Source organism: Pezoporus occidentalis, unplaced genomic scaffold (assembly GCF_034315485.1).
Source record: "Pezoporus occidentalis ecotype Australia unplaced genomic scaffold, CSIRO_AGI_Poc_V1 ctg251, whole genome shotgun sequence".
Classification (NCBI taxonomy): domain Eukaryota; kingdom Metazoa; phylum Chordata; class Aves; order Psittaciformes; family Psittacidae; genus Pezoporus; species Pezoporus occidentalis.
Window position 1 is genome coordinate 432,508 of NW_026914406.1, and position 27,004 is coordinate 459,511.

General features: G+C 45.2%; 1 protein-coding gene across 5 annotated transcripts in view; it reads right to left on the reverse strand.

Annotated features, from left to right (window-relative positions):
- Nucleotides 1–27,004, reverse strand: part of MKLN1 (muskelin 1) — a 111,467-nt gene that overhangs the window by 64,917 nt on the left and 19,546 nt on the right. For 3 of the 5 annotated variants that reach the window (XM_062623397.1, XM_062623398.1, XM_062623399.1), the window contains exons 3-6: nucleotides 19,032–19,174; nucleotides 17,561–17,649; nucleotides 10,926–11,035; nucleotides 6,983–7,175 (exon numbers count right to left, since the gene is read on the reverse strand). In XM_062623397.1, the coding sequence (XP_062479381.1) occupies nucleotides 6,983–7,175; nucleotides 10,926–11,035; nucleotides 17,561–17,649; nucleotides 19,032–19,174 (535 nt within the window). Of the gene's footprint in view, nucleotides 1–6,982; nucleotides 7,179–10,925; nucleotides 11,036–17,560; nucleotides 17,650–19,031; nucleotides 19,175–27,004 lie in introns of those variants that run through there. The other 2 variants (XM_062623400.1, XM_062623401.1) reach the window with 2 other exon arrangements.

A 27,004-nucleotide genomic window follows, 5' to 3' on the forward strand; every position in this document is an offset into this window, starting at 1 on the left:
GGCAGAACACTACCCTGCAAACATGCTCAGGAATCAGTTTTGCATTCCAGAGCAGAGAAAGGAAAACAAAAGTTACCAAACTGCATCTAACACTTTGTAGTTCTTCCGACCCCAGTCAGTGTGGCTTTGAGGGAACGATTTAACAGATTACCAATGCCTCTATTTATTTATAGAAAATCTCTTGGGAGGCAGACAGACAGAAGAGAAATAATCCTCCCTGCACACATCCCTATTTATTTACCAAAAGGTAAAAAAAAATCTTTGTTAAGCACAAACACAATGTTCAGATCATGTTTTAAAGCGTTTTCTTGGCATCCTGGAGTTTGCCATAACCGAAATCCAGGTTTTCATTAAAACCCAAGCCAGCAAGTGTTTGCTGGGAGAAGATGAATCCTCTATTTAGAGGGCTTCTAGTAGGGAAAGAAGGGTACTCAAGAGCTCCTGAAAGGTGCTGAATTTGGTGTTAAAACACGAAAGTGCTTTCAACTTTGCTAAACTCAGCTTTGCACAGTCAATGCTCTATGAAAGCAGAGTTTTTCTTTCACCTGCCTTAGAGCCAAAAGCATCTTTCTCCCAGCACAAGGTAACTGAGGGAAGCCAAAGGTCTGTTCAACGTAGGTAGGAAAGCGGTTTATTTTGGTGGCAAGAGGAGGGTTCCAAACTCCCACTTCTTCAGCATCTGCCAAGTTGGGATCAGCCGTGAGATGTTTTAAGCTTGAGAGTTTGTGAATTCTCATGCAGAAAAGCCAACTTCCAACAGAACAAACGCATGAGCTGTAAGAAATCCCATACTTGAGAAAGTTCAGGCTGGATATAAGGCAGAAGCTCTTCCCTGTGAGGGTGCTGAGGCGCTGGCACAGGGTGCCCAGAGAAGCTGTGGCTGCCCCATCCCTGGCAGTGTTCAAGGCCAGGTTGGACACAGGGGCTTGGAGCAAGCTGCTCTAGTGGAAGGTGTCCCTGCCCGTGGCAGGGGTTGGAGCTGGAGGAGCTTTGAGGTCCCTTCAACCCCAATCATCCTATGATTCTATGACTCAGGCAGGTTTTTCTAGCCACAAACCTAGACAGAAATCCAGCTTTTTGGCTATCAGTTGTCTTCAAGATAGAATGTAAAACTATTTATCCCTATGGCAGCTAACAGATAAGCGGACATAAATAGCTCAACGGGATGAATTACACCCCAGACCATGTGAAAGGGTGATTTAACCTCTCCCTCATGCTCCACACCCACAGGCTGCACTTGTCAAGATATGACACTTCTCCCCTACTGTGCTTTCAAGCCTCTTAATAATGCTTCTTGTCTTCCATGGGACATTGGTTTGGAAATACTCCAGCTTGCTTCCCAGAAATGTTTCTTTCTGCTGGGAGCAGTTCCACATCCATTCTACTCGCACTGCAAACCAGCAGCAGCTTGTTTTGGAAGCTGAATCACCACCAGGGAAATGAAGGCAGATTTCTAGGTGGATCCTGCATCCGATGGCAGCCCTATCCTAGCGCACTGCTTATGCTTCCTGCCAGGATAACACTGCAGACCAAAAGGTCTCCAAAGCTTCTGCACTGGAGGCACCGATGATCTGGGCCTGCTCATGTCTGTCAAGCTCTTCCCAATGAATCACCTTAAATCTCAAGGCTCCTACAGAAAACTAAGTGTCAAGTGGAAGCTTTTAAAGGAAGCTTTTTCCTTTGTTCTCATTTCATTGTCCTGTGTTTACTCTCCAAAATCCCAGCCAAAACCAGCACTTTTCTTCTGTGCTATTTTCAAGCCATTCACAGCGAGTTGTGACGCATTTTGGACGTAACAACATCGAGTTCACAGTGGTTAAAGCTCAGTAAATTCCACCTCCCTGATAACCAAAGCCTTGATTTTGTCTGTGAATTACAGGTTAGCCAGAAAGGATAAGGATAAACAACACAGACAAATGTATTTTGTTGAAGCCATTCAGGAACAAGTAAAAGCTGGATTGTTTCTTTTTAGACAACACACATCTCTACATAGGATTCCTAAAATCTATTCCCTGCCAGTGGCTGCAAACACTTTCGAGTGGTCACGTAGCCTTTAAGTTCTGGGTGTTGGGGTTTGAGACATTCCAAGAATCAAAGAAAAGCACCCAAAACCCCCAAGAGATTGAGGGTTTCTGCAGTCACCAAACTCCCTCTGAAGAAAAGCTGAAGCAGAAAACAAACCTGACACCAGATAAAACCCCAGCCATCACTCAATGATTCCTCTAGGCGTGGGAGCAACAAGGAAAATACACACAGGTTTTCCAGCCTCAAAGCTGTAGTATTCTCATGCACTTTCTGCTTAACAGAAATCAGGGTTGTTCTCAATAAACCACAAGACACGCTGCTTCAACACAAACTCTGCCATCTACTTGGTTTCAGGTCCGCTAGCAAGGCCTCTAGGTCTCCAGCAAAGCTTCTCCCTTTCATATATTCCAGTACTACTAAGCAACAAGCCAGCATCCACACCTTCTCAGAACTGAATCCAACCATATTTAATAGTACAATTAAGGCATATATATATAGCTTATTTTATATAGAGAATCACAGAATGGTTTGGGTTGAAAAGGACGTTAAGATCATCCATTTCCAACCCCCTGCCATGGGCAGGGACACCTCACAATAGACCAGGTTGCTCCAAGCCCCATCCAACCTGGCCTTGAACACTGCCAGGGATGGGGCAGCCACAGCTTCTCTGGACACCCTGTGCCAGCGCCTCAGCACCTCACAGGGAAGAGCTTCTGCCTTATATCTAACCTCAACTTCCCCTGTTTCAGTTTTAACCCGTTACCCCTTGTCCTATCGCTACAGTCCCTGATAAAGAGTCCCTCTCCTGCATCCTTGTAGCCCACTTCAGATACTGGAAGGCATGTGTGTCTCTCTAGAGCTATTCCAGGAGAATACAACTGTTCCTGTGTGTGCATCCTGAGTTTTTGGAGACACTTGGGCCCACAGGCTGTGCATCACCACCTCTTACTTGTCATATGGGGCTGATGTGTCAACAGATAAACATATATCACACAGTGACAGGAGACCTGCCAGAAGCAACACCTCAGTCCCTAGAATACTAATATAAAACGTCAACCCATTTCAAGCAGCTTTCAATGTCTACAGGAGCTGCAAGCAGCTCAACTGAATCATTTGCACTCCACATCCCCTCTTGGAGGAATATTAAGCAGATTCCCCCCCTTCAATAATATAAGGCCATCTGAAAGCTATAGGAATGAATCCAAATGTGCAGCACTTGAAGCGAGTCTGCAAAGCAGCTGAGATTTAGGGAACCTTTCTCTTTTTCTGAGACGAAGTCAGGCAGCTGCCAGAGTTTCCATTTGCCCATTTTCTAAGTGTAATGCACAAGTCAAAAGAATCTGCGGGAAGAGCGTGGCTGCCTGCCACCGAGCGCTCAAAAGGAATCATCTGGTGCTGCGAGGTGGAAGACAGCGTTCAGCATTAGCAATGCAAAAGAACAGGAGCTAGCTCTCTGCTTAGCACTAATTCTTGACCACCTACTCTTTTTCTCCATGACTCAGCCTACGGAAATAGCCTGTGAAGAGACGCAGTGCACTGCGCTTCGTAGGTACCCACGGCTGCAAACATCAGCCTCGAGAGATGGGTTAGGCTGAAGGGCGTGCGCAGGATCCCTGTCAATCTCACTGCACTTCTGCTTCTTTAAGGCAATGAAAACGGCGATCAGCAATCAGCAAGAGGCCACAAGTTCACATGCTCATGTCCTGTGTGTAACAGAACAGTTCCCTCGCTGAATGCTTGCAGGGATCCTACAAGGATATGTAGACTGCAATTAACTCCACACTTCAACTACACCACACGGACCATACACAGGATTAAAGTTAATCTGGGAAAACAGCACATCAGAGAGGAGCTCAGTCGTAAGAACACCCACACCTTAGAGACTAAGCAGCAAGCTATGGAGATGCTAAGACAGCAAAACAGTAAAATGCTGGGTGCTGAGCTGGAGAGATGCAGAACTGCGGAAGGACAGCTAACCATGGAGGACCACAGGGAGCAGATGGTAGCAATACTGTAGAAGCTATGTTGAAGGCTGAAAACATCTATTCCCACCCTACCAAGCAGAAGGATCCAGCTGTTAATACCAGCTGCATTCAACTGTCCCCTTGTACAGCTTCAATCTATTCCAGCTGCAGTTTGAGGGGGTTTGTGGCCATCAGAAGAGGTTTGTCCTGTCTTCTCCCCCCCCCCCACCATAGCTCAGCTCCTTGACCTGGTTTGCCACGTGGCAGCAAAAGCACTGGTGCCAGCAAGCGAGGGGACAGGGGACACACTGTCCTGAGGAAGGGCAGGATCGACCCAGTTAGTAAAACCTGCAGTTGTGTCAACTTCAAGCAAACACTGGATACAGCTCTGGTATCACAGGATAGATGGCACTTCCCTCCAAAGGCTGCTGGGAGGCGACAGAGCTATAAATGGGTACAAGAGCTGAAGTCAGTATAAAGACTTGCAGGAGGCTGGGGGAAGATTCATATAGTCAACCACAAGCAAGACCCATTCAGGATGGTCAACAGAGCAACAGCAGATGCATGCACTGACCTTTAAACTTCATCCAGCCCAGTGCCACGTTAAAAGGAAGCCATATAAACATCCTCATGCATATTATTCTGTCCCTCAGAAGCAGTGACAACACAGAACGATGCTACCCAAAGACTCTCCTGCTATGTTATCCACAGTCTGTTATTAGAAATCATGGAATCCCAGACTGGGTTGGGTTGGATGGGACTTTAAAGCTCACTCCGTTCCAAACCCCTGTCACAGGCAGGGACACCTTCCACTGCAGGAGGTTTTCTACCTGCCAAGTCCTTTGCCAGCACTTCCACACATGGAAAAGCTGAGTACTGCAGACAGCAATCCCGCTCCCAACACAGAATGGGAAACAAACACCTCAAATCCTAGGGGAAAACTGCTGGATAGAAGAAATGCCACATGATAAATATTGAGTAATCAAAGAAATCAACATGTAACAGCACAAAAAAAATCAGGGCACAAACATCCGTTTCATTAGTGGCCAAGAAAATAAAAGTCCATTTTTAAGGGAACCTTTTCAGCATGCGTCTAGTGCCATTTCATTCAAGAAATAGTTCCTACTACAGCCTGCACTGAAGTAGAAAGAGGACAGCCTCTAGGCACTGACAAGATTAAGCCCCAGCCAAGGCAGCAGACATTGATAAAATCATCTCCATCAGCACACGGTACCGCTCTGGCTCGCAGCAGATCCTGCCTCATGTTGGTGGGCTCATCAGCTCCCCCCAGGCAGTCCTGTCTTTGGGAACCACTGCAGCGGCAGGAGCAGCCAGCCAGCCCTCCCTGCTTCCCTCTCATCCTGCAAGCCTCGGGAGGAGGCTGCCAGCTCCAAAAAGCTGCTGCACTGCAGGAAGCTGCTCACGCTGCTGGCCCAGCCGACACCGCTGCGCTGTCTCAGGAGGGCAGGATGAACGCTGGCAGCTCTCTGTCTCAGTGCTTGTAGCTGCTCAGGGAGCTCAGGGTAAGGCAGAGCCCAGCTGTTTTATCGACAGAGTCAAGAAACCTTGGGCCAAAAGCTGTAGAAAGCCATTTACTGCAGGTTTTGATGACCTGTTGCAGTAAACTCCATGACACTGTGCTTAGTGGAATAGCTTATTCACAGTATCATAGAATGCTTTGTGTTAGAAGGGACCTTAACACTCAACCAGTTCCAACCCCTGCCACAGGCAGGGACACCTTCCACTAGAGCAGCTTGCTCCAAGCCCCTGTGTCCAACCTGGCCTTGAACACTGCCAGGGATGGAGCTTATTCAGAAGAAGATGGTGGATTTTCATAGCAGACAAACCTTGACTGTCAGGCTGTCTTTTCTATCAGATCTCAAGAATCACTTCCAACTTCAGCGACACAAACCACACTGATGGAGTCGAGCACCTATGCTGGCATTTACCCAAAAGGTATCACAAAAAGACTGATTAGCCCAGAATTAGAAGAAACACCTCTGGTGCCAGCATCCAAGGAATTGGTCCACTAAGCCCCTAACTCCAGTGGCATCAGACACAAAGCTCTCTCCTTATGACACAAAGAGCAACTGCACCACAGCCAAGAGCACCTCTGTTTTATCAGACCGTGATCCAAAACCGCTGCACAGCTCTTGGGAGACGTACTTCAGTGCAACAGCCCACCTCTTTCTGTATCCCATTCCATCAACAGAAAGTCCCTATCCCCCATTTTAGGAGCTGAGAGGTGTTTACACATGGTGCTTCCGAGCTGAAAGCTTCCAAGTAAAAAATTAATAGAAGTTCCAATGAAACCTTCTGCCAAGCTCCTGTTCTACAGGGAAAACAAGCTCTGCCTCCAGTCACTGTAACAACTACACCGTTCTCCAAGGACTGTTTTCCACATAAGCAAAGGCAGCACCCTCATCCAAACACTGAAAACTGCTGAAACACCAACTAGGTTATAAGCTCTAACCAGAAACCATGGCACAAATCACTACTGAGAAGTCTTAGGTTTCCCTGCTCACCACTCCAGTGGCTTTTGTGACAGTTAGGCCCTCCTTCAGCTTGCCATACACTTACACGTAGAGTTCATCTTCACCTCAAGTGCACCACGTTATCGTCTCTGGGGGAAAGAGACTCCAAAAGTAGCAGCGATGAGACATTTCATCCGCTGAGTTTTTAGCCTTCCTCATACACATACTAGTCCAAAAGCTGACAGTACACCATGCTAGATATGAAACAGCACATGGACTGTATTACTACTAATCATAGAATGGTTTGGGTTGGAAGGAATCTTAGAGAGCATCAGGTTCCAACTCCCCTGTCATGGAAAGAGACACCCTCCTAAGAGCGCGTCTTACTCCTAACGGTGAAGAAGTCCATCCCTTCTTCATTAAGACATGCAGTGGAAGTACTAAGTCCATCAACATTCAAAGCAGTAACACCTCAATGCTGTTTCTACTTAACATACCAGACCCCTCTGGTTCTCTTACCATTCACAGCTTTCTCTATGAGCTCTTCACAAGCATCGAAGTCTCCCTTCAACACCAGCTTGTCATGCAGGTCTGTCAACATGGGGTGCTCCAGAGCAATCTTGGTTTTCTTCTGCAGCGACTCGAAAGCCTCCGTGTAGTTGTGCTGACGAAAATGCTTTAGGCAAAGGCGAATGGCTTCCTGTTCACGGTACTACTGGAACACAAGAAAACCTATGAGACATGTAGATTTGTCTTTTACCACCACTGTACCTGGGAACATGCCTGGAGACAGAAGCTTATAGATACTGCTCATAAATTGTTCACAAGCTTGGAGGAACGCTGTGTGAAAGACATAAGCTGTGCAGGGATTTACTTGCCAACAGCGTACACAAGTTGTACAAGGTGGTACCATCCCATTTAATAAGCAGAGGAGGCAAGAGCCACAGTGCCCATCACCTCCCCACCATCCGCTGCTCGAGGCCTACACAAAGTGCAGAGCAGGAAAAAGCCTTTGCTCTCAGCGTTACGTAAGTTGATTGTATGACTCTTACATAACAAAATAATTTGGAAAAGTAGGTCACAGCTTTTCGAGAAGCAGAAGGAAGAAAAAGCTAAACATGAGAAACAAGAATACTTGGAATGACCAGCGCTCCTGCCCTCAAATCCTGCGGCTTTCGGATCGATGGCAGCACCGACTGACGTGCACGCCAAAGCGTTACCTTCCGAATATCCCCCCCCCCCGAATCTTGAAGCAGAGCCTTTGCTTTCACACCATGGATGATTCAAAGCTGCCCATTTCCCACTCAGCTGTGGGAAGGGGTGAGAAACCCACGCTGGGTCAAACATCCAGGCACAGAAACGTGAGAGGAGAGTAAACTGTGTAAGAGCGGCAGCTTGTGCTTTAACACACCAAACATCCACTGTGTTTTCAAAGCTGCTAACTATAAGTAACAGATTTTTAAGCTGATAAGGAGCAGAGCCACTTATTTTACATAGACTCCTCCAACCTAAATGCTAAAGCATTAAAGTGTCGTGGTTTAAGCAGGACATGAAGATAAATAATCCCAATTCCATCTGTAACACACACCTACCGTGATACAAAGCAAATGTAACTTTAAGCATCTATAAAACTAATGAAGTTACAGACAAGATTTTGCTCCTAAGCAGACCCCAGTGCTCCAAGTGAAGTTTATGGTATTTAAACGAATACCATCTTCCTGAAAACCTGGGACTAACACTGACATGCACCAAAAATTAGTGGTCTGAATAGTAGGAACCTCATACACTGAAGCAGCTAAAAAGAAACACGGCCATGTGCTGTATTTTTAGGTCTTAATCCATCCGTATTTCACAGCTGCAAACAGTCAGAACCATGCATTTTTAGATAAGCAGCTCCCAGCCCACACGAAAAAGGCCAAGGACATGCACTGATAAAAACGCAAGACTGTGACAAAGGAATACTAAAGCTAAAGTAGAGTTTTGCAGCACAACTTGAAAACAACAACTTCTTTTTCCTTCTTAAGAGATACTTTAGATGCTGTCTTTAAGCAAAAGTTCACATCATTCCAGGCCAAAACCACCACAGATTCCTTGCTGCTCAAAGGGATAGCAAGAAAAAGGATTTGCTGCACACCAGGAATAACCAGCTTCTGCATTTCAGCTCCTTCAGTTTAGACACGAGACAAAACTCAGACCTGGGCGTATTTCCACTGAGCCTCTCGTGACTGACAGGGTGGGTTTATAAAACACAAAATGACTGTTGGATACAGGTTGGCCACTCAATGCAATAATAAAGTTTTTATTTCAGTGACACCAGAGTAATACTTCAGAAGCTGAATGTAAAAAGCTTATTTTAATGCAAAAAAGGTGTACAAAAAGTATAAAAAAGGCTCTTTTTTAAGCGCTGTCAGAGATGACAACCCAAATAATAGCTTTGATTTGAAGCTGTAAATAATTCCTATGGTTAAAAATGTAATGAGAACATGAGCCTAAGATATTAACACTGTCAAATAAACTAGTAGAAATATTTAAGTGTTCAGCATCAGACTTATAGCCATTACTTAACTGCCATTTAATTGCTAAAGTATATCCACTCTTAGTAAAAGCAGAGTGGTGAGGCTTCAGGAGGCAGCAGGCTGAGCTGGACAACAAGGGGAAAGCAGCAGGGAGGGAGTGGAGTAGGGGAGCCCTAGAGAATGAGGACTGTGCTTGCTGTTTTGAGTCCATATCTGTTATCCCCAACTCTACTCCCTTCTTAAAGGGAGTGTTCTATTGGTGAAAGCACACAAAAGAAGGACAGGCAACTTCATGTAGAACATTATTCCAGTCTGATGTCTCAGGCAGCAAAGGATTACTGGATTTCAAAGCTTTTGAGACTTCCAACAAGAAAATATTCACACCAGCTCAAAGAAGTGGAAGAAACAGGTCAACCTTTCCCCAAACATGGGTCAACACAGATCCTCCCTATATGGATCCAGCAACAGGGCTGTGAGAGAGGAGAACACCAGTGAGACATGCTCTCACCACCACAAACTTGGCAACCGATTCTAGTAGAGCCCAAACAACATGACTAAGTCTCTGCCTTGCTGCTTTAGGGCTCAAAGCTTTAGAAGAACAATGGTGGCACCCCTTGAAGAAGTCGTCACTACATATATGCTGACCACAAGAAGTGTCAAGTCCATGGGATAAGAGGGAACAAACCAGATGGTGATATCATCATCATCAGATGGTTTCTGAGCAAAAAGCAACAAAAGCAAAAATCAGAGCTTCCTGGTTGCAGCATCTGGTAAAGATGCCAGAGACACCACCACGTGCTGAGGCAGCAGAAAGAAGCACAGAAAACCATCAGCAACTGGACATCAGTAACCAGAAGACTAAGGACCATCAGTATCACTTTAATCATGAAGCAGCTACAACATCCACTGAGGCTGTCAGTGGTGGTTTTAGATCCTCCATGAAGCAGCTTGTGATGCTGTTATGAGCAGCAGAGGCCACAGGGTTTCTTTAACATACTGGCAGCACTATAACTGGTGAGGGAGTCCCAGTACTACAAGGCACAATCTTTGTCCCCTTTTAAGTTCTTCTTTCTGGAAGCAGAGAGATGCTGCTCCACTCCTCACTATTACTCTAATGGGGAAGGGAATCTCTGCAACACAATATGAATTTCACTGAACTGGTCCAGAAAAATCTATGCATGAAAAGCAGCAGCAAAATGAATTCTGGTTCTCAATGTGCACTTCCCTCCCACAGGAGAGGCATCTGTTGTACTCAGTTACATACAGTTTATACAACTCATGTTTAGAACCCTTTGAACTTTCTGTCTATCAAAGTGACAAATGGCATAAATCAGCTCATCCCACAGGCCAGTGGCATCAGCTCCCCTCTGTTCCAGGGTACTCAGCAAGAAGACACTAAGAGGGAAATACTGGAAGTACAAGGAGCTGCAACAGGAAAGACATTAAGTGATTCTCTTTAGAACAAGCTCATTTTTCTACCCTGTAACAAAAGCTGCCTATGGGATCCAAGAGGCTCTAGGCTCACATATAGCTCTACAGAAGGGCTGGTATGGTAAAAGAATGAGTAATCAAAAGGCAAGAAGAGGGAGAAATGGAATGTGGGTTTGCTAACATTCATTTCCCTTCCAATACAAGTGCTGTTTTACCCATATAGTCCCCTTTGACTCAGTCTTTCGTCTTTCTTGTGATGTGTATGGGGGGGGGGGGGGGGGGGTGTAGGGATTTTTGGTGGTGGTTTTGGGGTGTGTTTTGTTGGGTTTAAGCAGATACAGGATTCACTCCAAGTCAAAAACTCAGCCATGTGGTTTGAGTTGCAACGATGCATGTTTGCTGTTTCAAGAGCTGATATTCCAAGGAATGAAAAGGTCAAGCAATCCCAGTAAAAGAAGTTTCACAAGATTCTGAGAGCACACATCTTCAAACAGGCATCTAAAATGGAGGCCTACCTTGCTGTACCAGTTGAGGCACGGCTGGACCACATCTGGATCATCAATGCCATTAAGTTCAACATACCAGATACTAAAATTGAAGCTAGGTCCCCAGGATAAGAGTGGAACTGGAGAAAAGAGGAAAATGAGAAAAAAAGGATGCATAAACATCAAAGCACCACTGTGTTAATCTCATCATAGGCTATATACACAGCACTATTTCAAACAGAATGATTTTACAGGTTACACACAAAACTCAGTATTTCTGATTTGACATAAATTCTAGCTCCTTTAAGCAAGCTGAGGAGAATTACCAAATACATCATGTTCAAGCTGTCATTTCAAGCAACCTGTGCCAAGCAGCATTAACACGGCAGATCATTGCAAAGCAGAAGCTCACTTCAAGCAAAAAGAGCAAAAATCCTATCATTTAAACCAGCTCAAAGAGGCAACAAGCTTTGACATGGATGAGGATCACAAGCACACTAGAGACAGTATTTGCTCCTCACAGTACATTTATTTCCCCCTTTGTCAGCAACAATTATTTCCCCTAATGGTGAAGACAAGAAGCTTGGGTAGTTTCAATGGGACAGAATTAGTAACATCTGCAAGTTGTGGAGGAGGGAGGGAGGGAAAACTGTCAATTTTCTATTTAGAAACTACATCTACTCCTATTTTTACTTAAAAAAGGCTTAAATCTGGGCAGCTTTTAGGCTCATGTTTTATCTACATACTGGAACAAACGTTATTCACTGACCCATGAAACAGAGGCTGCAGCCTCTCACCTAAGGCTTCTCCCCCCCTCTGTTGTGAGCACCTACAGTCTTGCACTCATTTATTGATTAAGCTGCAGGTTAAGGCTTGATTCTGCTTGTTGAAGCAACTCCAACTCCTTCAAACTGCAGCGAAACCAAGTGCTTTCGTTTCAGATACTTCTGTTTCCTTTTTAGCTGACTGGAGCTAATAAACAGGAAAAAGATAGTATTAGAGGCGAATGAGGAGTTCCCAGCAACAGCATGGAATCCACTACCTCCTCCCTTCCACCAAAGCTATTTTTACAACAGGGAAATTCCTTGTGACTTTCAAACCACCACAAAATACCACGGAGATTGACTTGGTGAATTAAGGGGTTTTCTGACCTACTCCTTGAGGAAATAAAACCCAACATGGCCCTTAAAGTTGTTCCTCAGCTCTTCAAGGTTCTTAAGTATTTATACTTCAAGGAAGCAACATCTACGACTTCCTGCAATGTGCCTGGGCACAAAGCATATGTTCAGACACATGATTTTCTCTATTTTAAAGGGTTTTTCTACAACCCTATTGCTAAAGACTCATGACAACTTCTGGGAACAGTCATCGAGGGAAGAGATTCTTAGAAAAGAGCCAAAGAGATTCTGAATATAGGACTCTTAACTGATTTTATTACCCCTAAGTAGGCACTTTATGTGTTAGAGCTCTCAAATCATCCCGTTCAAGCATTTTCTGCTTGGCTGTTCAGAATAGAGTGAGCTGCTTTCAGAGCATCCCCAGTGGATGCATGTGTGCAGAACCAGGAGAGAAATGAACTGGTCAGAACAACCAGAAGTCACTTATCTGCTGTTCATATGGCAGATGCTCTGCCCAAGAAACCTCTTTCCTGCTTAGTTCTGTCCCCTGCACAAGATGAGTGCTCCAATAAGGGACCTTAATACCACAAAACAGCTTAATCTGGGGTATTCCACCTATTAAGGCAGCAGACTGACAAAACACCACATGGAAGGGTTAACACCTTTGATCTGTCCTCACCCTGAACACACAGACCAAGACCAAACTGAAGTTAAAGTTGGTATTTGGTCAGATATAAAGAATCAAAGTCTATCCATCAGCTCATTGCACCAAAACACTGCACCAAACCACAGACCACCTCAAACGGACTAAGGCCATCAATTTCCTGATGGTGAACCTGAGGGTAATTTCGTAACACTGAGTTTACTGGGTGAAAAACTAAAGCTAAGTATTACCGCTTTCCCACTGTATTCCAGAAAAACACAAAGAAATGTCCATCTTCCAGTGCCTAAAGGGGCCAACAAGAAAGCTGGAGAGGGGCTTTGGACAAAGGCCTGTAGGGAGAGGCCAAGGGGAATGGCTTGAACCTGCCAGAGGGGAGACTGAGATGAGCTCTTAGGCAGAAGCTCTTCCCTGGGAGGGTGCTGAGGCGCTGGCACAGGGTGCCCAGAGAAGCTGTGGCTGCCCCATCCCTGGCAGTGTTCAAGGCCAGGTTGGACACAGGGGCTTGGAGCAAGCTGCTCCAGTGGAAGGTGTCCCTGCCCGTGGCAGGGGTTGGAACTGGGTGAGCTTTAAAGTCCCTTCCAACCCAAACCAGTCTGGGATTCCTTTTCAACAGTTTGTCACAGAACTTACATGAGCTTCTCCCAGGAAAACTTTACAATTCACCTTCTTGGTAACCAAACACGACATGAAAGACATCCTGGGGATGTGCACCAGAATCCTGGGCAGCTAGCACCACTGTTATCACTAATACCAATGCAAAGCCATCAACTTGCTAACACTTCTCTCCCCAGTTAACTCAGCACTTTCAACAGTTCTGTTCACATTAAGGAAACAAAACACCAGAAACGGTGATTTTAACATCAGGATTTTTGTTGTGCCATTACCCACTTTAAGGAAAACCTTAAATAGTCCTTAAGTTACACAGGGAACACAAAATAAGTTCTTCCCCGGTGCTGTAAAGCACAGAAAACTGAAGCTGATCTTTTTACAACCACTCCATAAGAGTAAGAACAGCGACAGAGCAGAAGGGTTGAAACTGCAAAGTGGTTTCTATACCAATTAGGAAAGATCAAGTGTTTTGCTGCATCATCTCCTCATTTCTGATGCTACTCCCTGATCCCAGGATCCTCTGCCTTTTTCTCACGTGTCCATTTGACACATCTCCTTTTAGAGCACATCTAACTCTGACCTGGAAGGGGGAAACAGTAAGTGCAGCAAGGAAGTAGCAACAGTCACACAGACAGTGATAAGCATTACTTATCAGTGTGACACACAAATCTCATCGCTATCTCTGCACAGAGTTTGGAGGTAACAGCAATGTAAGATCCTGGGTGCAAGGATGGCAAGTCTATGTACTAGAGAAAACAGTAGCAGAGGCATTAAACACAGTAGAAACATTTCAAATACCTCTCTCAAGGCAATTTCTGTGTCCCTCCTCTCCAGGCCGTAGACAGACAAACAAATTATGTGCATAAAAACACTGGGAACACCCATAAATAAAGTCTGGCTCATTTCTATCACCCCAAAGCTTCAAGATCTTGAAGCCTTGTTAGTAACTCCCATGCTAGTAACAAACTGGCATGAGAATTACACCAGCAGTTCTTCAAGATCCTTCATGGCAAATCAGCCTTTACAACACTTGGTGCTTTCAAGCAGAGGCAAAAACAAAGCTCAAAGGCATTAAAATGATTATTCTCTAGTATTTTGTTTGGATACATATCTTCTTCCCCCTTCTAAGTTCTTAGATGAAGTGTGACATGAAATGCACAACTGCCTTGTCAAGGAGGACAAAAGCCTGCACAGCAACAGGAGCTGAAGTTGAACTAATTTAAGTCAAAGAAGTGTTAAGTTTTTTCTTGACAGAGTGAGAAGTTATTTCTTCTGCTTTCTCTGAATCTCAAACTTTCTCTACTACGAGAGCAATTGAACTTGTAGGAGTAGGAAGTATTTTCTCCTCTCACACATAAAATAATAGAATCGTAGAATCAACTGGGCTGGAAAACATCTTTAAAGAAAAAGCCCTTTAAGCTCATCCAGTCCAACCGTTCCCAGCACTGCCAAGGCCACCACTGCCCCATGGCACTGAGGCCTCGTCTCCACGCTGTGTGAACACTTGCAGGGACGGTGACTGCAGCCCTGCCCTGGGTAGCCTGTTCCAATGCCTGAGCACCCTCTGGGGCAGGAATTGTTCCTCAGCTCCATCTAAACCTGCCCTGGGGCAGCTTGAGGCCGTTTCCTCTTGTCCCATCCCTTGTTCCTTGGGAGCAGAGCCCAGCCCCTCCTGGCTCCATCCTCCTCTCAGGCAGTTACAGGGAGCAGTAACATCCCCACTGAGCTTTCTCACATCTTGTTCCTCCTCCCTTACCCCCCCACATCAACCTCACCACTGTGTTATTAACAGTATGCTTAGCTGTGGAATGAGAAAGCAAATGCCTGATGGAAGTCGCTGCAGAACTCACTATAACGCCTCCCCCAAATACACAAACCTCACTAATAGCAGCGACTTCAGCCGTGTCAGTCTCTCCAAGTCCAAAAGGGCAGATTTTGGCCTCCTGTGTCCTGGCAGCATGACCAGGAACATAGCACGGTGGTGCACATTTGTGAGCTCCTTTGGCTAGGAGCTTGGAAATTCTAACAAACCCAAAACACAGTCAAGCTGTGCCTCTGAAAAATAACACCATTTTGTAACTTGGGTTTGCAGTTGTGTCACAGCAAAGAACACCCTCAGAACTTCAGGAGCAAACTACCCATCAGCTGGAGGCTTTATTAAGCTTTTATTAGGGAAGAGATTCTCATTTCTGTCCTAGCACAGGGATTTCTTCATAGGAGACAGTGTCAAGAAACACAAGGCTATCGGTATAACTAGAAAGGAGAAGGCATCTCAAATTATAACTAGTAAGCAAGTGACAGTTAAATACAAATCTTTTTTGAGTTTTATGTATATACATCATAGAATCACAGAATGGTTTGGGTTGGAAAGGACCTTAAGATCATTCATTTCCACTCCCTGCCATGGACAGGGACACCTTACATTAGACCATTTCACCCAAGGCTCTGTCCAACCTGGCCTTGAACACCAACAGGGATGGAGCATTCACAACTTCTCTGGGCAACCCATTCCAGTGCCTCACCACCCTCACGGTAAAGAACTTCTTCCTTATCTCCAGCCTGAACTTCCCCTGTTTCAGTTTGAACCCATCACCTCTTGTCCTATCACTACAGTCCCTGATGAAGAGTCCCTCTCCACCATCCTTGTAGCCCCCTTCAGATATAAGAATGATGTTAATATATATAAAACAGAATCCCAGACTGGTTTGGATTGGAAGGGACCTTAAAACTCATCCAGTTCCAACCCCCTGCCATGAGCAGGGATACCTTCCACTAGAGCAGGTTGCTCCCAGCCCTGTCCAACCGGGCCTCAATCCCTATTGCTATGTGTGGAACCACTTCCCAACAGAACAAGCCACGTAACTATTAATATTACTCATGTCACGTCAGAGAAAATAAAACTCTAGTAGTAGAAATTAACCAGCATTCACTTTCCTCGCATGTTTCAACTTGCTGCTAACACTTCATAACATCACAATCCGTTTTGCTGGATAGGATTCACACATCCAGACAAGTAGCTCGTAATCATTCCATCTTTCCATCCACCCCTTTAGCCCTCTAGTAACTACTTGCTGGTTTCTAGCCAGCGAAAAATAACATTTCCTAAAAACCTAAAGCAGAAAGCTCCACAAATCAACTTTCTTGTTGCAGTCAACCTTTAACTCCATTACTCTGCACCTCTTGAGGTTTCCCAAAGCCAAGTGTTACGGATGCTTCCAAAAGTAACAGCCAAAAACAAGCCCAATGCACAACCGATTCCTCTACTCTTCTAAGAACGGAAACACCACTGTCCATGGCACAAACACAACTGCTTGATTCCCAGCCTGAAGCTTTCAATTCCACGAGCAAACATGAGAGGAGATGCAGAAAGCCATGCAGAGACACGAGCAGAGGGCTCTGAGGGGAGCCCCTGCACAGCCACTATCATCCAAGTCTTGGCAAAGGAATTACTCAAAGCTTCAGAACATTCCTCAATTCATCTAAATGAGTCAACACATCTCATTTTTCAGCAGCTACCTCTTTGCTCCATTTTTAACCTTAAACAGCCAGTTTAAAACCAGTCATTATTTTACTATCTCAGTATAGGAAGGGCAAGATAAATTTATGAAGCTACAAACAGCTGAAATGCTCTAAATTCTTGGATTAAATCCACTGATGGTCACTGTAAGGCTCTTGTTCTCGCTGGACTGCGTGAAGCAAAGAAGAGAGCTCCCTACCCGCTCCCATCACAGGTCACAGCAACCTGCCTTCATCAGCTCCACCAGAGAAACAACACTAGACAGCATTTCTTTGCCCCTGGATGTCATCTTTAGTCACAGATTAGACATAACTATTAGAGTACTAGGAAGAGAACAAGGAAGGCTTTTGCTGTTGCTCTATGTGTTGTGAGAGTGTCTGAGAGTAAGAGTTCAACCTGTTTCAAGCTCTAGGGCTGCCAATGCTGACACTTGTACCAGTATTTTATGATTTATTTAAAGCTCTAGATAGCAATTTCTAGTAGGACAGAAACAGCTTCTCCAGCAACTAGTTGACTCAACAGCTCTGTTTCTGACAATGACTATTTCACTTTCATTCCCCAGGATTTATATTATGAAGCTGTTATTTCTTATTAACAGGACTTCACTAGGTTCCCATCTAACCAGCCTAAAAGATCATGAAATGGAACAGCTCTTGTGGATACTTTGCCTGAGTACAATGAAGTCACAAGTGCCAAGATCGGCACAAGTATAAGAAGAGATTAATTTCTACTCAGAATGCTGAAAAAATGCATTTACCTATCTTAATGAATCGACAGGGGAACATCTGTTCATCAATTTTATGCTTCAAGGTGAATGTTTCTTTGTTATAATCATTCTTTAAGCCACTGTGGGAAAAAATAAATAAGGTTACTAAATCTTACCTTGTATTTTAGAACTAGCTAATAAATGCAATCTAGGTCATGCCTGAAATGGTTCACGTTACTATGAATCATAAGTACGCATGCTGGACCAATGCCTGGATTCCTCTCCACCACCTTTTATCTCCCTGGGACATCCCCACCTCCTTCTATCCCCTGAGCACTGGGGAGTGGGTTTAGGAGGGCACTGACACGGGATCAATGCTGCTCATCTGTGCCTGTCACCCTATGACTTCAGGAAGGGATCTGCCTCAACCGCGTTGTCAAGAGGGGGGATGGATCAGCTCTCTGTTACCACACCACCAAAGCACTTTGTGAGCCATTGATGGGCTCTACTTTCTAAAAACATCAAATATTTAGTGTCATTTATCAAAAAGCTTAAGGATTTTTACTGAAGATACAAGTGCAGGACCCAAAATATGGATTTGTATTCAACTTCAGTACAAGTGACATGACATTAGGTCTCAAAAATCACTATTCTAGCAGCAATGAAGTCAAACTGCAAGGCTGGGCTATCTAAAGAGGGCAAAAGGGTGGGAAGGGTTGTGCCTAGTTTCCATGTGGTCTTGAAGGACTCCTGCAACAAAGAACTTATATTTTTCCATGGCTATTCCACTCGACTACAGATGATGTACACCCATACGTTCCCTGGAGGTGGACTTTCCTTCTGTTGGCCTCCAAAAATAGACTGCTTCTTGCTATTCATTTCTCCTGTATTCCTAAGACATTTCAATATGATTCCTCTTTCTTCTCCTCAAGAAGGCCTTTGTCAATTTACATTAGCAACTCCTCAGCTCTGGATATCTGGAATAACCAAAAGGTATTTTCTTTAGGCCCCTATCAGTGCAACTATCAAACTAAACACAGGAAAACACAGCTTTTCCATCTGCTTATTTAATGTATTTACCCATTAGAAGACAGGCAGAGCAGCTGACTAGTTCAGGCCTTCTCAGCTGCAATGAGGTTCTTGACATAAAGCAGGTTTTTCAGGCTTTTAAAAGCTACTTTATGTTACCCACACCTGAGGAATCATTTCTCTTGTGCCTGAAGCACACAGAAGAAAAGAATCACAACCCAGCAACATCATACCCTGCTCTCAGCTCTTCCAAGTCTCCAAGAATTTGCTCTCCACAAATCCTCTGTGGTTAGAGCAGGATAAGGAAGGCTTCCTGGAGCAAGTGTTGGGGATTGCTGCTCTCTGACCTGCCCACAAACACAAGGATAACTAACTGCAGGATCACAACCACAGCTCTATTACACAGTGAGCTATGTGTCTGCTGAGGTGTGAAGGGAAAAAACCTTTTGGTCCAGCCTTTATGATTCTCACAGCTGACAAAATCCCATCTTACCTGGATAAGAGATCTGTCATATTTTCCTCATTCATTCCACCAAAGACTTTAAACTTCTTTAAATTGCAGACATGTGTTTTCTCGTATTTGCCAAATGTGATGCTCTGGACTATGGCAGGTCTTTCAAGTTTCAGAATCAAATACTGTGGAAGAGAGAACAGTGAGTTTTAATAGTAAAATCAAGGCTGCAAAACACACTGAGGGAGAAGCATTACAGCCTTCAAACACTCAGTTTCCAGAGCCACAGAATGAAAGCTATGGTGATTCCTCCCCATTATCATATTTTCTCTTGGGATTAAACAAAGGGGTTTTTTAGGAATATTACTTTAAAAGCAGTTTATCCAGGAAAAAGATTTGCTTGAACCACCTATACCTACAAAATAGCATTTCTATTCAGGGCTTACATACATTCCTTCAAGTTGGATGCAAGACTTCCTGAAATCTGGCAAATAGGATCAAACTACACAGAGTGATGATTCAAACGCCCACTCCAGCCTGAAATGAAACCTAAACTGAATACACAATTAGATAAATACAGTATGTTCCACATGCTAAGAGAACATCAAATTACTTTTTCCTCTCTGGGCTGACACTATTTAACCACTGAACACAGACCAAGCTTGATGTGGGGCCAGTGTAGGAACTAACTGCTCATTAACCATAGCAAATATACCCAAGCACTTAACAGACAAGAAAGGGGCTTTAAACATGGAATGATGCCTGGAAGAAGTTCTTTACTGTAAGGAAGAAGTTGCCCAGAGAAGCTGTGGCTGCCCCATCCTTGGCAGTGTTCAAGGCCAGGTTGGACAGGGCTTGGAGCAACCTGCTCTAGTGGAAGGCGTTCCTGCCCGTGGCACGGAGCTGGATCTTTAAAGCCCCTTCCAACCCAAACTAGTCTGGGATTCTATGATGATGTTCTCCCTTGTGAACATTTACTCCCCCCTTAACCAAATGTCCACCGCCCCCCAGTGCATAAAAAGTCAGATAATTTCAGGTCCCAGCTATCAGCTTCACCAGCACTGATGGAAGAAAAGCTCTGTTCCACTGGAAAAGGCTGCGTAGAGAAGCACCTGCACCATTCATCAGGAAGCACCAAGCATCAGGTTTATTTAACTTCCCCCTACAAACCAGGTCTTGGAAGGAGCCTGGAGACAGCCTGGTTTGCAGAATACATCGAGTTTTACACCTGCAAACAGTGTGTTTAATTCTCTTGCCTGACTTCTGAGAAAGGACACAACAGAGAAAGGAGGCCAAGTGCAGAATCACAGTTACTCATCCTGCTGGATTTTGTTACAAAACCCTGTGATAAGGGCACAGCACAAGCAGATCAAGCCTGGCAGGACACCTCTCACTGCAGGCACTGCTGGTGGCCCTTTCCTCCAAGCAGCAGCACTGCCAAACCAGACATGATATGGGATTTTCAGTCTTTTATCTACATTAACTAGGGGATCTGCATGCACGCAGATGCTTTCTGTGGTTCCTGAGAAGAAACTAGCAAAAAGTGCCATGGGCATCAATCTGCTTGTCCTAAACTGCTCCATCAAGCTGAACGCACAGAGCGTGAGCAGCAGCTCAAGGAGGGGATCCTGCCCCTCTGCTGCACTCTGGGGAGAACCCCCCTGCAGTCCTGATCCAGCTCTGGGGCAGCAGCACAAGAGGGACGTGGAGCTGTTGGAGCGAGTGCAGAGGAGGCCACAGAGATGCTGCGAGGGCTGGAGCAGCTCTGCTCTGGAGCCAGGCTGAGAGAGCTGGGCTGGGTCAGCCTGGAGAAGAGAAGGCTCCTGAAGGGGAGACCTGAGAGCAGCTCCAGTGCCTAAAGGGGCTGCAGGAAAGCTGGAGAGGGGCTTGGGACAAGGGCCTGTAGGGACAGGCCAAGGGGAATGGCTTTAACCTGCCAGAGGGGAGACTGAGATGAGCTCTTAGGCAGAAGCTCTTCCCTGTGAGGGTGCTGAGGCGCTGGCCCAGGGTGCCCAGAGAAGCTGTGGCTGCCCCATCCCTGGCAGTGTTCAAGGCCAGGTTGGACACAGGGGCTTGGAGCAAGCTGCTCTAGTGGAAGGGGTCCCTGCCCGTGGCAGGGGTTGGAACTGGGTGAGCTTTAAGGTCCCTTCCAATACAAACCAGTCTGTCATTCTGTGCTATATATTGCCTCAAGAGCTGCAAACAGCTGGCTGCGTGGAGATTTCTGGACTGCTACCAGGCTTTTACATGTGTCAGACTATTCTCTATAGCTCTGAAAGATGTGATACCAGTGTACATAAAATCAAGTGATTTATTCAACCTGGAGAGAACAAGTCTAGATATTTCAGACATATCCCAAGCTATTTGACACTCTTCCATCCTATTTCTATAAGCAACATCAGTATGTTTCATTGCCCAGTAGTCATGAAGCATTCTAAAAACCCAGACTTATCAGCTGAAGTGTTTGCTCATTAGAAGCCTGGCACAGACACGAATGGGAGTAACTGCACTAGAACCTCAGCCTCAAATTACAACACTTACAAAGATGCTACAAAACATTAGGAGAGTAAAACTTCTGCTTTATGATTAAACACATTGGGAAGTGAAGGTGCCCAAAGAGCAGAGCAAGTCATGTATGGCACCTTAACAGCTTGTTAGGGTACACACCCTAACACCAACAAGCAAATCCAGCCCTGTCACACAGGCAGCTGCAGCCAACTGCAAGCTCATATGAAGCTCTAGTATGTGCTACTATTTGATGACAACCATGTGCAGTGCTTCTGCATCACACAACAGAGTGTAAGTTTTATTAATGGACTTTAAATTAGTTCCTGATACCATTGACACAGCAGGATGTAAATCAAGAGAAGGAAAACTGGTCTTCTCAGATGCAGAACTGAAACCAGTTGTTTGAACAGTGCCACTAACTTTAGACATACGCTCTTCAACTGGGCAGAACTTACATCTCCACATCAAACAGACTGGTTCAGACTTCAAACTGCACCTTGCAAGCTGCAAGTGCAATTAAAGTCACACTGAATTCTATTCATTCTCTGTTCTGCTCACATAATTAATTAGGGAGGAGTGAAACTTGTAATGAATGTAAAGATAAAACCACAAACCAACAAAATAACTGGGGCTGCTGCACAAACCTACCCAGTGCCTTTGTAATGAAGCCCCTTTTGTTCACCACAGTATTAATCAAGCCACCCAGGGAAGTTCAGTGCTGTTCTGTGTTCAGTCTTCCAAGTCAGACCATCACTGGAGCCACCAGGATAAGCATTTATGACAGGTCTGCAGCGTTACCAGCTTCACACTTCCTATGTAAGCCTAGAACTAGTTTATAAATAGACCCATCAGCCCTCTTCTGCCTGAATAGGTTACTACATAACAGGTTTGTTATTAAATATATAGTTTCTGGGTCATTCTATTTTTGACTGGAGAAAGATATCTAGTTTAATAAACAGAAAAGCAGCTGTCATCTCTTTTTCTTATCCCTGGCACTCATTCATAACCAACTGGTGGCTTTCAGGGCCACAGGAATTATTTAACTCTCCCATACCCATAAAGTTAGGGAAACCCTTTGCTAAATATAGTCACATGGCAGCATTTCAAGTGGCCAGACTTCCACTTTCAGTTCCTTTCCCTTTTCAAAGGGGTTTCATAGGGACTCTGCCACATTTACTGCCAAGCATGTGCCTTTGTTGAGCTACTCAACACGTTCTCAGATTCTTTCCTATGTCCTTCTGATTTGTGCTCATCCCAGCAAGGGAGTGCTCTAAAGGACAAGGTGCCTGGAAGGTTTCACTCAGGAAGGGAATAAATCAACGTTCAGGGACTCACTTACCATAGAATGGGTTGGAAAGGACCTTAAGATCCTTCAGTTCCAACCCCCTACCATGGGCATGGACACCTCACACTAAACCATGTCACCCAAGACTCTGTCCAACCTGGCCTTGAACACCAACAGGGATGGAGCATTTACCATTTCCCTGGGCAACCTCTTCCAGGGCTTCAGCACTCTCACAGTAAAGAACTTGTTCCTTTTATCTAACCTGAACTTCCCCTGTTTCAGTTCAAACCCATCACCCCTTGTCCTATTGCTACAGTCCCTGATGAAGAGTCCCTTTCCAGCATCCTTGTAGCCCCCTTCAGACACTGGAAGCTGCTCTGAGGTCTCCACACAGCCTTCTTACCATCCTCATGGCCTCCTCTGGACTTGTTCCGACAGTTCCATGTCCTCTTTATGTTGAGGACACCAGAACTGCACACAGTGCTACAAGTGGGGTTTCACAGAGCAGAGTAGAGGGGCAGGATCACTTCCATGACCTGCTGGCCACACTCCTTTTGATGCAGCTCAACACATGGTCTGTATCTGGGCTGCGAGCTCACACTGAAGCCGGCTCTTGTTCACTTTCTCATCAACCTAGTATTTTTACCTCTAAGCCAGCACAGCACCTACCCCTCAGCAGGGAATTACTAAACCCTTCCACAAAGGTGAGACACTGATGGGTCAAACAGCAGCAACGATGGCTGCAGAGGTTCCAGTGAGCACCACTGACACTAGTCCTTGTGTTGTGTCTTAGCCCACAGGTCAGCCAACACAGCTGGGAACAAGGAGCACTTTATTAGCCCAAGTTTTAGTTCACTTCCTGTCCTGGACTGTTAAAGCCACCCACTTGTTTTGTGTCACCACAAAAGTGAACAGTTCTGATGCCAACACCCAAACCATAAAACACTTTGAACTTCCATGTCCCATAGAAAAAAACATGTTTATTCTGGGGAGTAAAAGTTACGTGCACAGATCAGTTCTCTGGATGTAGCCAACCTCTAACAAAGCAGCTCAATTCCCAACTTCTCAACCACACTTACATAGAATCATAGAATAGTTAGGGTTGGAAAGGACCTTAAGATCATCCACTTCCAACCCCCCTGCCATGGGCAGGGATACATCACACTAAACCATCTCACCCAAGGCCTCAAACAACCTGGCCTTGAACACTGCCAGGGATGGAGCATTCACAACCTCCCTGGGCAACCCATTCCAGGGCCTCACCACCGTCACAGGAAAGAACTTCCTCCTTCCAGCCAATCTAAACTTCCCCTGTTTAAGTTTTAACCCATCACCCCTTGTCCTGTCACTACAGTCCCTAATGAAGAGTCCCTCCCCAGCATCCCTATAGGCCCCCTTCAGACACTGGAAGCTGCTCTGAGGTCTCCACGCAGCCTTCTCTTCTCCAGGCTGAACAGCCCCAACTTCCTCAGCCTGTCTTCATACGGGAGGTGCTCCAGCCCCTGATCATCCTTGTGGCCTCCTCTGGACTTGTTCCAACAGTTCCATGTCCTTTTTATGTTGAGGACACCAGAAGTGCACACAATGCTCCAGGTGAGGTCTCACAAAAGCAGAGTAAAGTGTCAGGATCACCTCCTTCTACCAGCTGGTCACGCTCCTTTTGATGCAGCCCAGGATACGGTTGCTTTCTGGGCTGCGAGCGCACACTGAAGCCGGCTCATGTTCATTTTCTCATCGACCAACACCCCCAAGTCCTTCTCCTTGGGCTGCTCTGAATCTCTTCTCTGCCCAACCTGTAGTTGTGCCTGGGATTGCTCCGACCCAGGTGTAGGACCTTGCACTTGGCATAGTTAAACCTCATGAGGTTGGCATCAGCCCACCTCACAAGCGTGTCGAGGTCCCTCTGGATGGCATTCCTTCCCTCCAGCGGATCAACCGAACCACACAGCTCGGTGTCATCAGCAAACTTGCTGAGGGCGCACTCAGCAGTTCAATTACAATTCAATCACCACTATTTCAACTGAAGATTCCCAAGCTAAGAATCCACTTTAAGTACATCAGCATCTGCAAGAATGAGGAAGCAGAAAACCTGCATAAAGTTTAACCTACATTAAAATGTGGCAGTTTTTCAATGGTCAAGGTGCAAACACTCGCTGCTTTGAGCAAAATGCACCCAAATCCGAAGTTCTTTTGTGAACTGTGAGGCAACACAGTTTGGAACTCTGTACACATTAAAAACAACTGCATTCTCTGCACACCACACTCTATAAACTGCAACTCCCTGATCCCTCTTTCCAGTTAACTTTTCAACAGAGAAATTTACACTATAAAGAAATGCTTTACATGAATAATTAAACTCTCAGGTTAGAAGCACAAGAATGAGCTGAAGTACACATTGGAGACACTGCAAATACACCATCACACTCAGTGCTCAGGACTGGGTTTGCTGAATTCATGAGCAACGACACAGCACTTCATATTCTCACTGCTGGAGACAGAGGCTGAGGCAGGAGGAATTCAGCATTTTCCACTCAGGCAGGCAGGTTTTCTGTTGGCCTTGTCTTTTAACACTTAATAAAACTCAACTCTTGTCTTGCAAAATCTCAGTCACCATTACAAAGAGGAACATTTTGCAAGTCTGATGAAAGGACCTCAAATCTGGACACCTCACATACACACATATACATATGTAGGTTGATCTGAGATACACAGGTAGATATATATGATAATGTTAATTCATCTCTACCCTAAAGCTTGGTTTCAATGACTTGCTCAGTATGTGGCGCAGTGCCCATTTCTCAAGGGTTGGACTCAATAGTTATGCAAAAGCATCTTCATTCAGGCTATGACCAATACACATACACTCTGCTCTGCTCTCATGAGACCCCACTTGAAGCAGTGTATGCAGTTCTGGTGTCTTCAACATAAAAAGGACATGGAGCTGTTGGAACAAGTCCAGAGGAGGCCACAAGGATGATCAGGGGCTGGAGCACCTCCTGTATGGGGACAGGCTGAGAAAGTTGGGGCTGTTTAGCCTGGAGAAGAGAAGGCTGCGTGGAGACCTCAGAGCAGCCTTCCAGTATCTGAAGAGGGACTCTTCATCAGGAACTGCAGTAGGCTGCCCAAAGAAGTGGTAAATGCTCCATCCCTGGCAGTGTTCAAGGCCAGGCTGGACAAAGCCTTTGGTAACACAGTCTAGCATGAGGTGTTCCTACCCATGGCAGGGGATTGGAACTGGATGATCTTAAGGTCCTTTCCAACCCATTCTATGATTCTGTGAAACCTGTTGGAAGACATCTCTAACAAGCTCACGTGGTTTGTACAGGAGTCCACCACTCTAATCGCTCTCTGCTTCATCTACATGTCTGACTGTAACTTGTATCACTGCTTGTGAGCTTTAAGCATAGACTGGGAATATTCTAAAGCACCCAGTTACAAGAGATGAATTCCCATGCTAGAATCAGGTTTTTAAAAGCACAAAATATTCAGGATGGCTTAGAAAAATCAAAGAGCAACTTTGAGCCACAACTAAAAGCACCTCAGATGAAGAACCCGCTCAAAAGCTGTGCCACAAGCCAACCTTGCTTTGTGAACAAGAAAGCCCTAAGGAAAACATGTGCTTCCTGCACGAAAGGAGTAAAGGATGGCACAGACTGGGATACAGTATATGCTCAATGTCTATTACACTCCAGTCAATAGTTCCTAGATAGGCCAAAACTGCTCAAGGTTATGGATTAAATTCCTATGCTGTTTATCAAAAAATATATATATAAATCAAATTAAAAGAGCAGTAGATGCACAGAGGATCAAAATTAAGCCTCCACAAGTAGGTTTATGAAACATGTAAATGGAACCAATAGGGGAGTTTTCCATCTCCTCCTAAGAAAACCTCACTTTTAGAGACACAACAGTATAGAAACCTCATCATGAACATCAAGACAAAAGCTTTGCGGCTGGATGACACGAGCTGCTGCTGTAAGGAAGCCACCAGTCCAGACTATAGATTCTTAATACACTTTCAAAACAAAGCAGTAAGATTTACCTACACAGATACTCTGTGAGACTTAACTCACGAGGAATACGTGGATTAAGTAAGCAGTTAAGCAAAAGAACTTTGCATGAGAGGGATAAATACTTTGCATCAGTGTTTCAAACATAAGTATCTACAATAAGCAGCATTCAAGGCCAGGCTGGACGAGGCTTGCAGCAAGCTGCTCCAGCG